General features: G+C 36.1%; 1 protein-coding gene across 9 annotated transcripts in view; it reads right to left on the reverse strand.

Annotated features, from left to right (window-relative positions):
- Positions 1 to 14,912, reverse strand: part of CLOCK (clock circadian regulator) — a 135,839-nt gene that overhangs the window by 57,125 nt on the left and 63,802 nt on the right. For 8 of the 9 annotated variants that reach the window (XM_082606493.1, XM_082606492.1, XM_082606495.1 and 5 more), the window contains 4 exons: positions 13,548 to 13,639; positions 6,603 to 6,692; positions 4,225 to 4,284; positions 147 to 295 (listed from right to left, as the gene is read on the reverse strand). In XM_082606493.1, the coding sequence (XP_082462619.1) occupies positions 147 to 295; positions 4,225 to 4,284; positions 6,603 to 6,649 (256 nt within the window). In that variant the 5' untranslated portion in view covers positions 6,650 to 6,692; positions 13,548 to 13,639. Of the gene's footprint in view, positions 1 to 146; positions 296 to 777; positions 923 to 4,224; positions 4,285 to 6,602; positions 6,693 to 13,547; positions 13,640 to 14,912 lie in introns of those variants that run through there. The other variant, XM_082606497.1, reaches the window with a different exon arrangement.

A 14,912-nucleotide genomic window follows, 5' to 3' on the forward strand; every position in this document is an offset into this window, starting at 1 on the left:
AAAGGCAATTATTTCCTTTTCTTAAAAATGGTTAGGAAGCATACAGTCTCAAGCCATCACTGCCAAGATTCCATCACATTATGCTTTAAGAGACAGTCTGTTATTATTCAAAAAAAAAAATCCAGTTTACAAAGTTAAAAATGTACCTTTATGTTTTCGTAAAAAATCAATGCTCTTCTGTAGAACAGTAGATTTGTCCATCTTTCTAGCATTCCCAGGAAGCATGGATCCCAGTTCTTTAATGAGAACATTAAACTGATCTCTACGTTTCTTTTCAGATTTGTTTCTAGATACTCTGATGAAATAAAAAATTAAATAACCAGTTTTCAAACAGTCCATTTAATTACACAAATAGTTTAATACAGTGCTCAATACAGACACAACCACAGAGCATGTACTTCTGTCAATACAGATGGTAATAAATATTTATATCCTAGGTTACCAACAATATACAGTTAATCAGGGCAATAATTTTTCTTCTTGGTTTAAAGACACTTTTACATTTTAAGCATTCAGCATACATGTTTTTATGAAAATGTCAGTAAGACAAACTACATTCAAATCTCAGGTTTTATTTAATCTAATATTTACCAAGAATCTGTATTTTCCTTATAAGGTTATTATGAATATTACTGAGATATAGTTTCTGAAAGCCCATATAATGTATAAGTCCAAATCATTAAAAATTATTGAATAGGAGAAAGTTATCCATCTCCTGTAAGTTTTAAATTATAAACAGAAATCTAAAAATGAAAATTTCCCTACCCTCAGGCTTACCCACACATTCTTCCTCTTTATTCCTCCATCCCAGCCTCCAACACAGAGCTGTAACCACTCTTTTGCATAGCTGTCTCGCCACTGGATTGTAGGCTTCTTGATAACAGAGCCCCAGTTTTTTCATCTAAGCACTTAAGCATAACACCTAACAAACAGTAAGTGCTCAAAATATATGTGCTAAAGGAATAATTCCCACTGTTCTATGTGAAGCAGGAACTAGAAGCAAATTCTTAGTTGCACTGAGAACTCTTGAGATAAATAAACACAATTATTTACAGAGCAATTAATCATTCCATAATACTTCTAATTACCTGCTTTGTGAAGTCAGATTTTAGAATTCAATTTTAGAAAGTACACTACTTTCCCAAAAGATCCCAAAAGGTCAGAGGGTAATTCTATTAATTTAATTCAATTTATTTCAGTAAAGAAGGAGCATTTATTCTGTATTAGTACTGGGAAAAAATACAACTGTTCAAACCTCTTAAGAAACATAACAGAAATTAACTGACTCCCTCACCAAACATTGAGTGCTTTGTTATAATGACATAGACTGTGCTAATAAGGACTAGGGATACTAGAGAAAGATAAGCCCTTTGAAGAAATTCACCTAATACCTATGGAACCTCCTAAGTGTGCCGAATTGAGTTATGAAGGCTAAGTGAGAAAGGGATGGTGGCGGGGTGTGAGCAGGGCATTCCAGACACAGGAAACTTGAACAAAGATGAAAACCTTACAGGAATTCCCTGGCAGTCCAGTGGTTGGACTCCGCACTTCCACTGTAGGGGGCATGGGTCTGATCCCTGGTCACGGAACTAATGTCCCTGCATGCTGTGCGGTATGGCCAAAAAATAAACAAATAAATAAATAAAGGGCCACAAATCTATCACAAGTAGTTCAGCATGGCTCATGTAGCTAGTGTACAAGCTTTCTGTGCCCAGCTATGCTGGAGTTGGGGGAGGAGGGTGGGTGGCAGTTAGGAATAATAAGTACTGGAAGAAAAAATCATGAAGTTTTTATGCTACACAAAAGGATTTAGTTTAATAGTGAAAGCCATGGGAAGGCACTAAAAGGTTTTAAGCAAAGAAATGACTGACATGAACAGAACTCCTTGTTAAGACCATTCTAGCACTAGAGTAATGAAAAGATCAGTGCTCAGACAAATTCATTTAACAAATACTACTGGAAATTTACTGTATGCCAAACAAGACTGGAGGCCAGATGACCATTTAGGAGGCAACTGCAATATCCTAGGCTATAAACCATGGCAGTGGCAGTGTTAATAGAGCAGTGTGGGTCTGAGGGTTAACAGGCAGAACTAGCAATTCTAGGTAAGTCAGATTTAGTTTGGAGTGGGGAAGCAAAAGAAATATCGAAGAGGATTCCCAAGTTACTGATAATGCTGTTTATCAATGTGTAATATAACTTGAGATATTAGTTTCGGTAGACCAATGGTTTGGGGAGAATTTAAATATGGTGAAATTGCCTGTTTGACATTTTAAAGGACACATACTAGAGGAAGTTAGACATACAGATCTAGTTACATTCCTCTAGAAAGGAGTAAGTAGGAAATAAGCATCTGAGAATTATTATATATGAAATATCTGAAGACATGGGTAAAATTTAGAGCCATTATTTGTTGTATATAAGTTACTACTGGAAATTGTATATAATTGTATAAATGTTGTATATAAGGCACTACTGGAAACATACATGAAATTTCATTTAATTCCTACAAAGTAGACTTTACTATTTTTCATGTTACAAGTGTGACAACTCAGGCATAAAAGAGAATATGCCCAGGATCATACAGTTACCATGAAGTAATAATTCAAAACAGGCATCTTAACTCCAGCGTAAGAAATATACAGAAATCAAATATCACTGCCAATTCTACCAGTGGATCACATCCATTAAAGCAACTTAATTTCATGTTACATTCAGGTTGGACGTACTCAGCCCTTGTGATGACCTCAATTAATAACAGGCCACAGATGTCAGCATTCAACATGGTCCATTTAATTCTGACAGCATTATTATGAGGCCTTCTCTTTCTCCAAGGTTTCCCACAGCCATAGCATTTTTGGTCCCCTAAAAACACGATCAAACCTTCAAAGTCTCTGCGAACAGAATACCCTTAGCTCACCTTATCCATCTCTAAACTTGGCCTTTAAATCTGTCCAAGTTAATTCCTCAAAGTTCTGCCTCTTCATTCAGGCAAGACTGATTATTCCCACCCTATCAGTGACTTTCTCTCTACCCTGAAATATTTTATAAGAACCTTCCCCCACTAGATTGAAGTTAAGGGAAAGGAGTTATCCAATATATTTTTAGCTTCAAATTCAGGTCTTTTTATTTCCTTGAATAAAGTTGTATAGCTTTCCTCATAATCTTCTTCTCAGATATATTTTAATCATTCATTTAAGAATTTAGCAGTTTATCTGGTTATGTGAATATTCTTCTTATCCCAGTACCTTTTATTTTGCTAAATACAGACATTTAGGAACTACTATGTATTATATGTTTATCTTTTGTATCTGTACGTAATGCTACAACACTCTCTACCCTCGTGTCTAAGCACCCAAGTAGTTCAATGTGGCTGGGAAAAAACCATAAAGTATTTACTGCTTACCCTCAATGACTACAAACTTGGCTGCAATGCTCTCTGGACCCTCCCTCCTGATACTGTAATCATCATCAAGGCTGGTATCTAAGGTCAAGCCCCCACCATCACCACCATGGCTCTAGATCCCATCCTGTCACCTACTTGATGATACCTCTCCATCAATTCTTCCCCCCCACGCCCACTCTCCATCACCCACTTTCCCTTCTGTTGGAGAATGGAGGCATGTCAAAAGACACAGAAGCCCACCCTGAAAGACCTCCCAAAGGCCAAAGCTGGAACAAACCGAGCAACAGAATAAATAACATAGCACTGAAGTACAACCTAAAGTACAAAATAAATCATGAGTCCATACAAAATATACATGAGTCTGTAGAGATATAAATAAATGGGAAAGAGACTTTTTATTTTTACAGAAGAATTTCAAATATGTGTAGATATCCCTTCCTATGGGAGGTGAAGCTTAATTCCCCCATCCCTACTCTGAAGGTGTGCTATCCTAAATAAATTATTTCCAAAGAATAGAGTGGGTTAACAGAAAATAGTAACTACAATGGTAAATCTAGGCAAACCCTGCCTTAGTCGAGTGACGAAGGCTAACATCCCCCGTGATGTCATGTAAATATTATGTGCCATAATATGATGTGGTGAGAAGGGCACCTTTAGAGGATAATTTAATTTATAAACTACATACTGATACTCTAACCTCTTCCACCTTGCTAACATATCTAAGTTCTTAAGGCAGATAGATTTTGGAAATCACTGATTTACTATTACATTTATTTATTATTCATTTATTTACTATTTTACATCTGAAGTTGAACTACCTTTTTGCTTTGTCCTTGTCATCTTCTTCCACCAACCCATCAAAAATACTACCATCGTCTCTAAAAGAAAAAGAAAGTGGATAGAGAAAATAAGACAGCAGACTCACTAAGCAACAGCAATACTAAAACAACGTATGAATCAAATCAGTTATATCCTAGGATTTTTGTAGAGTTATAGATTGCATAAATTCAAACTCAGTAACTACTAACCTGTTTTCTAACACATATAGACAAAGTTCAGCTATGTTTTACATTTTAAAAAGTTTATTACAATAAACAAGAATTTAACTTTACCAGAGGTTAAATATCTTATTCCAAACTTTTAGTAACCAGTGAAAATCTATGGAAAGTCAGTATATTTGCCATTATATAAAATGATTCACTTGAAATTATTTTTAATTATAGTATCACATTTAAAAAACATATTTTCTGAGACATTTACACAAATCACACAAATCACTCAGAAACATCACAATATCTAGCATATTAACTTATACTGATATATTTTCATTCAGTACTGATTCATTTGACAAATATTTGTTAGCACTCATGTACCAGGCTCTGTTCTGGACACGGTTACAGAGCAGTTAATTAGACATACAGGTCCCCACTGTCATACAGCTTATTTTCTAGTAGAAACAAATCAACATGAAAATGTATGAATTTTATTTTTCTTAAAAGGGGTGATGTTTTAATTACTGGGTGGTTACTTTAGTCTGAGTGGTTAGGGAAGGACTGGCTGAAGTGGGGACGTTTGAGCCTGAGATCTAAGCGACAAGAAGGTGTTGGTTATGGGAAGACCAAGGGGAAGAGTATTCTAACAAATGAAACCAAGAGCACTGGTGGCTAACTCCTTAATATAAGGGGCAGTAGTAAATAGTTGTAAGTGATATGAGCTTTTACATGAACTCACTATTCACTTCTTTAACCACATCTTTCTGTGGCCTATAAAGTGCCTACGAGCCCCACAACTGAGATCATCTACAAATCTCATATCATAGAGGTTCATGAGTAGACTTTTGGGGTTCCATGTATACAATGAAATTTATAAAAAATTCTGTATGTAAACGTACATTATTGAGAAGAGAGTCCATAACTTTCATGATATTCACAGAGATAATGAACTCATATTAAGAACCACTGCTTTATGTCTGAACACCCAGATGTTGTCCCTACAGGTCATACTGTCTAGAATAGGAACTGACAATCATTCAGAAGCATAATGCCAAAATCATATTTAATCTCTAGGAGTAGTGAAGAAACATCCTTTCTGAGGAAAAGACTACACATAGATTCCACCTGAAACTATGGCACAGCCCACATCCATGGCAGTGGCAGGCAGGTCTCCCTGAGGAAACTCCTTGCCCCTTAAGTCTTAAGCTCTGATAGAGTACATACCTTCACTATTTTCCTCATAGAAAAGGGAGGAAAGCTGTCCCTAGATGTCAAAGTTACTTCTGTGCACAACCCTAGCTACAAAACTCTTAAAGAATCCCCTATGGAAGAATCACACATTACACTAGAATAAAAGCACAGGAACTTTAGGAACTTTAGTGTCAGACCAATACAGGTCATAACTCCACCTTATTACTTACTATGTGACCTTAAACAAGTTATTTAACCTCTCTGGCCTATAGACTCCTCATCTGTAAAATCTCATGGAATTATTGTGAAGTTAAATGAAGTAAGACATAAAAAGTGCTCTGTACATTAGCTGTCAAAGAGCAGGTATTTTTAAAAAGCTGGTACTGTATTTCATCAAATTTAAGACACCACTGACTATAGACTTACTATTTTATGTGCCACTATGAAAGAAAACAATGCCACCAATTAAACTATGATAAGCCAATTGTAAGATGAATCCCAATGTCAGACATGTTAAAATGTAAAAGAATAAAAAATAAAGTCTTTAAATCAAAGAAACAAGGAGGCCCATCCTTTTCCCAATAGTAAGATTTAAAGATTATAATTTCAACTAATGAAATCCTAATTATAGTCACCTCTCATGAGTCACAAATGCTAAGATGCTTAAAGGGCTGAAGTTAGAACCAATAGATAAGGAGACAGATGATTCCACAAAGCGCCAAGGAAACATCTGCAATTGTCATAATTTATTTCAGAGCAGTTCTGACCAAATCACCCAGAATTACAGTTCAAGATCCATTCAGAACACAAACCACATGCTGTTGACTTTGGCTCTAGATAATATACCTTACTTACTATTACATGAAATTTGCTCGGTACAGAAGGTAAGTGTAACAGTAATTATGGTTAAGCATAATACTCCTTTTATCAGTTTGATATAGACCATTACTCTAATAGTGAATTTTTAAAATAGCTTTATATAATTCAAAATAAACAAGTCTCTAAAAACATACCTGTCAACAAGTGAGCTCATTTTACTACAGCTTACGGTAAACAACATAACATATTACGTTTTCGTCTTGTAGTAGACATTTGTACTTCTCCTTGGGTGGAAAGAAAAATAAATGGTCATTAGTTTTCTTAAAAACTTGTGTCTACAAACACAGTAATTTGAGAAACACTATGTTTTCATAGAGACTTCAAAATGTTTTTGTTTCTACTGAAGGCTATAACATTATTTTCAAGCAAATATACTTAGGTGAGGCACATTTGAGGCTTTTTTTCCTTTTAAAAAAAGGACTACAGGGGAACAAAAATTGAAGACCATAATTCATTTTCTTTCTATAACAAAATAGTGGAAATTAAAAAGCCACTCTTAATATTCAGTATATATATTAGACTACATAGGCTACATATGTAAGCCTATGTAAGTAGGCTATAATAACACCAGCTAGTGGGCAATAAACATTTGTTGAAAGCCTACTTTCTGTTAAACAGAATAGTTAGCTTTGGAAATAGAAGGATGAGAGACACAATCACTATAGGTAAAAATCTGCAATTAAAGAGGAAGATGGATAACTAAATAATTATAATAAAAGGGATGATGAAGGTATATTGGTGGGGGGGGCAGTCAGAGGAAATATTCGTGATGACAGTGAGTTTGTTAGGCAGTCTAGACTCTTGTTGCTGAAAATGTGCTCCAGAGACCATCACCATCATCTGAGAGCTTGTTAAAATACAGAATCTTGATCCCAACTCTAGTCCCACTGAAGCAAAATCTACATTTTAACAAGGTCTTCATGTGATTTGTATGACCATTTAAGTTTGAGAAATAACAGACTAAAGGACCAGGAAGAGGTAATAGTTGAAGGGATTCTAAGCCACAAGAAAAGCAATTTGCAAAGGCACAGGCGTTTATGAGAGAGCGTCATATTTGAGAAAGTCTTCTCTTTAGAGAAAGATGTAGGCATATTACAACTGAAAGTTTTAATTACTAGAGCATAAAGTGAGAGACAACAGGAGTGGTAAACAGGTGAAGGCAAGTCAAGCAGAGAAGAGCCTTATTATAAAGTTTCATACTCACATTGAAGGGATTAAAATTTACTGCTTTAAAACTCAGTCATAAGCCTAAAATTTCTCTCTATATTCTATATAGTTTTGCTAAAGTATAAAGCAGGTTTTACCCATATAAGATACTTATATCTTATAGTCATGAGTTAAATATTGAATAACCACCTTAACTCTAATAAATATCCTAACAGTTTTGAGGCATAAGAATTATTTTTTCATTAAAATTTAGAAAATAGTGTAAATTATTGTGTAACTCTAACTAAACGAGAGAATATTAAAGGACATGAGACTCTATAATACTCTATCATTGTTTTTAAATGTACATTCATGAGAGGAAGAGAGAATAACTCTGGATAAATGATGCTGGGTTGCCCATGTGGTTATGGCTGCAGAAGCAGAACTGTGAAGGGCTAACAGTTCTTAAAAGATAATGAGTGGCGGAGTCAGGAAAAATAAAAAGAACTAACTCCAGGATAAAATAGTGATTTTAAGTGTCTGGGTCAACATCAGCAGGTGGCACAGAAAATTATAGAATTTTAGAGTTAGAAGAGACTTTAAAGATCATCTAAGTACAGCCCTCTGGTCTAACAGACATACTTAGCATCATGGTAATAACAGAGGTTGGTTCTATCACTAGAACAGAAAGAACAGTGCAAAGGTAACACAGCCAATTTGAGTGAATTAAAAAAAGAACAGTTTCAGTTTAAAGTTAAAAGATCAGATCTGAGCCTTATATGGCAGCAAGTATATGCTTGTTTAATTATCAGAAGGTAGAAATAGGGCAAACTAGAGGGAAAAAAGGACCCCAAGAATAGGAACTTATACTATATAGGAGAGGCCATGCTGACTATAAGGGAAATGAATCCAAAACGCTTCAGAAGATAGACATGCTTTATTAAGCTATTTTACTATTGTTGGTTAACAATATTTTTCCAAACACTATTTGTTGTCCAGCTAACCGAATAACATAAAACTATATCTTTGATAGTTCAGTCCAAGATCTTTCCTCTACTTTTCCAGCCAATTGATAGGCATGCTATATTTAAGGGAAAGATAAAGGAAGAAGTGAAATAGGCCCAATTAAGTACTCTAAAGCAACTGTTAGGAGATTCCTCTTGACTTCTTTACATGGTGTTAACTTTAACAAAACAAAGTGGTAATGTGGGAGCAGCCAAAGGTCTTGTGTGGGGTCTAACCTAGGACTCACACTTTCAGTACAAAAGAGACTAGGCAGAGTCACACTTGCTCATGCTATGGATTCTAAGGAGTCATTTTTAGAAGACATGTGATGTCCCTACTCACAGCAAGGAATTTCAAGTAGATGGTCTAATACAGATTAAATATTATTAACAGTCTTTTTTCTTAAATACTGATATTAATAGACCACTATGGTATGAAATAATCTGCCTTTAAAAGGATCAGTTACAGTCATTGGAGCAAATTAAATGATAAAGGATCAAGTTACTACTAGGAATCAAATGCTCCTTTACTTAAGCAACTTGAGCTCAAAGTCATTCAATGATATGAATTCCCAGCTGAGTAAGCACCACATTACTATTTTATCACAGTGGAGGGCAGGATGGCATTTTTTTTTTAATAAACATCATTTTAAAAACAAGTTTTAAAACATTTATCACATGGGCAGGTATTAACTAACAAACCTTCTAAGTAATTCAAACTTTGCAAAATATGGAAGCAGGTATTTTTTTTTTTTTTTTTTTTTTTTTTTGCGGTATACGGGCCTCTCACTGTTGTGGCCTCTCCCGTTGCGGAGCACAGGCTCCGGACGCGCAGGCTCAGCGGCCATGGCTCACGGGCCCAGCCGCTCCGCGGCATGTGGGATCTTCCCGGACTGGGACACGAACCCGTGTCCCCTGCATCGGCAGGCAGACTCTCAACCACTGCGCCACCAGGGAAGCCCCAGCAGGTATGTTTTAAATTCAGCATGCAACATTACACATAATTAACAGAAAATCTCAGTGCTTGGCAGTCCATCTTTGGAAAAGAACTCTTACATACAATATAACACATGCTGCATTAAAAATAAATTATGCAGTATCAGTATCTTGTCCTCTGAATCCCACCTGCTGTCACTTCTCAAAGCTTTCTATTTCTACATCACTAATTTCTCCCTCTATAACTGGAATATTCTGATCAACATCTTAGTATTTTACCTTAAAAAAACAGACAAAAACTTCCTCGACCCAGCAACCCCCTTCAGGGATGGCCCTCCTTTGCTGCTCCCTTTCACAGAAAAACCACTTGTCAGAGTTGTGTACAGCTGGTGTTTCAACATCTTTAATTCATTCCGCTCTCTCATTTTATTTATTTATTTATTGTTTGTTTGTTTTTTTATTTTTACTTATTTTTATTTTTTTATTAGTTTCTGCTTTATAACAAAGTGAATCAGTCATACATATACATCTGTTCCCACATCCCTTCCCTCTTGCGTCTCCCTCCCTCCCACCCTCCCCATCCCACCCCTCCAGGTGGTCACAAAGCACCGAGCTGATCTCCCTGTGCTATGCGGCTGCTTCCCACTATCTATCTACCTTACGTTTGGTACTGTATATATGTCCATGCCTCTCTTTCGCTTTGTCACAGCTTCCCCTTCCCCCTCCCCATATCCTCAAGTCCATTCTCAAGTAGGTCTGTGTCTTTATTCCTGTCTTACCCCTAGGTTCTTCATGACATTTTTTTTTCTTAAATTCCATATATATGTGTTAGCATACAGTTTTTGTCTTTCTCTTTCTGACTTACTTTACTCTGTATGACAGACTCTAGGTCTATCCACCTCATTACAAATAGCTCAGTTTCGTTTCTTTTTATGGCTGAGTAATATTCCATTGTATATATGTGCCACATCTTCTTTATCCATTCATCCGATGATGGACATTTAGGCTGTTTCCATCTCTGGGCTATTGTGAATAGAGCTGCTATGAACATTTTGGTACATGACTCTTTTTGAATTATGGTTTTCTCAGGGTATATGCCCAGTAGTGGGATTGCTGGGTCATATGGTAGTTCTATTTGTAGTTTTTTAAGGAACCTCCATAGTGTTCTCCATAGTGGCTGTACCAATTCACATTCCCACCAGCAGTGCAAGAGTGTTCCCTTTTCTCCACACACTCTCCAGCATTTATTGTTTCTAGATTTCTTGATGATGGCCATTCTGACTGGTGTGAGATGATATCTCATTGTAGTTTTGATTTGCATTTCTCTAATGATTAATGATGTTGAGCATTCTTTCATGTGTTTGTTGGCAGTCTGTATATCTTCTTTGGAGAAATGCCTATTTAAGTCTTCTGCCCATTTTTGGATTGGGTTGTTTGTTTTTTTGCTATTGAGCTGCATGACGCTCTCTCATTTTAAAACTTGAGTGTTTATTTTCACAAATGTATACTTGTTCAGAGTTTAAAGTATCCAGTTTTACAAGACTTTTTAAAAAATCAGAAGTCTTCTGATAGGCATTTCCTACTTTCAACCACTTTCACCTCTTTAGCTGTTTCCCTTGGTAGTTAACTCCCTATCTCTAATAACTTTTACTTTATTACTTCTTGATTCTTTCTATTTTAGGTAGGATGCCTATACACTCCCAATTTATTTGAGCTGTCCCTAATGTAATTATTAAAAGTGCTTGCTGGGCCTCCCTGGTGGCGCAGTTGTTGGGAGTCCGCCTGCCGATGCAGGGGACGCGGGTTCGTGCCCCGGTCCAGGGGGATCCCACGTGCCGCGGAGTGGCTGGGCCTGTGGGCCATGGCCGCTGAGCCTGTGCTCCGCAACGGGAGAGGCCACGGGAGTGAGAGACCCGCGTACCGCAAAAAAAAAAAAGTGCTTGCTTTTGCTCTCTAAAGCGTCTTTTTTTTAAAGCCATCATCTACTGAATTCCACTATAAAAAATAATAATTTAGCTTTGACTCCCTCATCCTTACCTCATATACACGCACGCTTGCCCAAATTTCCAATACCGTGATTTTGGCTAGGTGGTTATATCCAGAGTTAACATTATTATGACTCTGTAAATACAATTCACAGTTAAGCCATATGGTATACTACAATTTTTTTTTTGGAATAGTTTTCCCTAGAGTTAATCATTGTTTTGTTTGTTATTTACCTGGTTTTCTAAATACTTATCTACAATTCAGCCCTAAACTCTTCCTTGTCTAAATCTATTCTTAATATCTTCAAACACATTACAGATTCTACCAATTTAATCTTTTGCAGCTATTTCTCCTGGCACCTTCTGATCTACTCCTACTGGGAATGGATAACTATAATTGGTGACCAGCTGTAATCCTGGGATCACTCTTCACTATCATCCTGGTGATTTCCTGGGTCTCTACGTAAGTTGCATTCCCTGTTTCTTGTATCCTACGGCTTCATTTTTTTAGTTTACTTCTTTATTTTTGTTGAGTACCTCCTACATTAACTGCCCAAGAAAGGAAACATGGCAGATAAATTTTTTTGAGACATCACAAGTCTAAAACTAACATTGGTCTATCCTTTATCAACAGTCTAGCTAGATTCTGGATACTGAGTTGGAAATCATTTTCCCTTAGAATTATGAAGGGAAATCATTTTTCCCTTCCATCTTCAGTGGAGACACCCTTCTCCACTGTCTTCTACTTTCCAGTGTGGGATCAAGAAGTCCAAAGTCATTCTGATTACTGATCCCTTATATGTGACCTATTATTTTTCTTATTCTGGAAGCTCTTCCTTTATCTCTCCCTTAAATATAGCATGTCTATCAACTGGCTGTAAAAGTAGAGAAAAGATCTTGGACTAAACTATCTGAGATGTAGTTTTATGTTTTACAAAATTTAACAGTTATATGCCCTATTTTGGACTACTTTTCATATCTGCATTGGTCCCTCTATGGGCTCTTTCTACCTGGAAATGTGTGTCCTCTAATTTCTGGAGAGTTTTGCCGAATCATTCACTATTCTGTATTTCTCCCCTCTAGTCCCTCTATTCTCTTTCTAGAGCTCCTATTTTTTTTAACATTGGAGATCCTGGACATTGGCCCCAATTTTCTTATCTTTTCTCTCCCATTTTCTCTTTGCTTTACTTTCAACATCAGTATCATTTTTTAGCCCTTCCATTGAGTTTTCCATTTCTGATTTCATTTCTTATTTTTTTCTCTCTCATGTTCATGGATTTAGCATCTCCTCTTATTTCTCAAACTGTTAAATGACAGTTTTGTGTTTCTTTCCATTTTTACCTGCCTACCTGGTCTCCATTTCCCTTAACTTGGTATTTTCTATTTTGGTTTGTTCTTTGACTCTCACAAAAGAGGCTTTCCTAAAATGTCTAGTGATCTTTGGCTACAGCTCATATTTAAGGATGGGATCCTGTGAACTTTATTTTAAGGATATCAGGTTGGGACATTTCACTGAGGAAATTCTTTTTTTTTTTTTTTAATTATTTTATTAAATATTTATTAAAAAATTTATTTATTTGTTTTTGGCTGTGTTGGGTCTTCGTTGCTGTGCATGGGTTTTCTCTAGCTGCGGTAAGTGGGGGCTACTCTTTGTTGCAGTGTGGCTTCTCTTGTTGTGGAGCATGGGCTCTAGGCGCACAGGCTTCAGTAGTTGTGGCCCGCAGGCTCAGTAGTTGTGGCTCTCGGGGTCCAGAGCGTAGGCTCAGTAGTTGTGGCACACGGGCTTAGTTGCTCAGCGGCATGTGGGATCTTCCCGGAGCAGGGCTCGAACCCGTGTCCTCTGCCTTGGCAGCAGGATTCTTAACCACTGTGCCACCAGGGAAGCCCTCATTGAGGAAATTCTTAATGTCAGTATCTTCAAATCTTTTCTCTTAGGTTGGTTGTAATTCCCACTTTCCTGGGCAAGTGTCATTTCAAAGTACATTCCAAGATACAACCCTTTCATTACCTTTTGTATTTTGGGGATCTTTTGAACTGATTCTTCAGAAAACTGTAAGTTCAATGTATTCTTCTGTATGGCTGACCATCAGTCTCAGAATTCTGTTTAAACCAGAAAAAAATGTGTTAGATTTACTCAACTTATACAGGCATTTAGCATGAAAAAGGTTTCAAAATAATTTTGAAATATAACAAAATTTATAACTTTGTCACAAAAATATATTGGGTTTGCCAAAATGTTTGTTCGGGTTTTCCTGTAATATCTTATGGAAAAACCCAAATGAACTTTTTAGCCAAACCAATATATAACAAATGCTAAACTCTATAAATTGTCTCTAAAAGAAAATAACTTAAAAATAAAAATAAAAAAACTACAACAATCACTTTTAATTCTACTGTAGAAGTTAAAAGACAAAAGTATAAAAATAAGTATAGCTATGAAAATATGTTAATGAATACACACGTATATGTGTTAATGAATGCTCATATATAATGAATATAAAAAGATGCAATTTGTGACAGATAAAGTGTGGTGGGGGAGAGAAGTAAAAGAGTAGAGTTTTTGAAGTTAAATTGTTATCAGCTTAAAATAGATTGTTAAATCTATAAGATGTTTTATGTAGACCCACGGTAAGCACATAGAAAACATCTATACAGGATACACAAAAGGAAATGAGAAAAGAATCAAAGCATGTCACTAAAAGAAAACAATGAAACACAAAGGAAGACACACGACAGGAAAAAAGTGACAAAAAGCTACAAGACAAAAACAATGAACAAAATAACAGTAAGTCCTTCCCTGTCAGTAATTACTTTAAATGCAAATGAATTAAAGTTGCCAGTCAAAAGACAAAGTAGGTAAACGGATAAAAAAAACAAGATCCAACTACATGCTACCTACAAGACTCACTTTAGATTTAAGGACACACAGAGACTAAAAGACTGGAAAAAGATATTCCATGCAAATGGTAACCAAGAAAGCACAAATGACCATACTTACATCAGACAAAATAGACTTTAAGTAAAAAACTGTCACAAGAGACAAAAAGGACATTATATAATAAAACGGTCAAATTTATCAGGAAGATATAATAATTATAGATATATATACACCCAACATCAAAGCACCCAAATATTTGTAGCAAAGACTGACAGAACTGAACTGAGGAACAGACAACAACACAGTAATAGTAGGAAATTTCAATACCCCAGTTTCAATAATGGACAGAACCCTAGACAGAGAAGATCAATAAGAAAACGGATGGCTTGAACAACACTAAAGACCAATGGACTTAACAGAATATTCCACCCAACAGGAGCAGAATACACATTTTCCTTAAATGCACAGGGAACATTCACCAGGATGGATCACATC

Source organism: Mesoplodon mirus, assembly GCF_964341445.2.
Source record: "Mesoplodon mirus genome assembly, chromosome: 2".
Lineage (NCBI taxonomy): Eukaryota > Metazoa > Chordata > Mammalia > Artiodactyla > Ziphiidae > Mesoplodon > Mesoplodon mirus.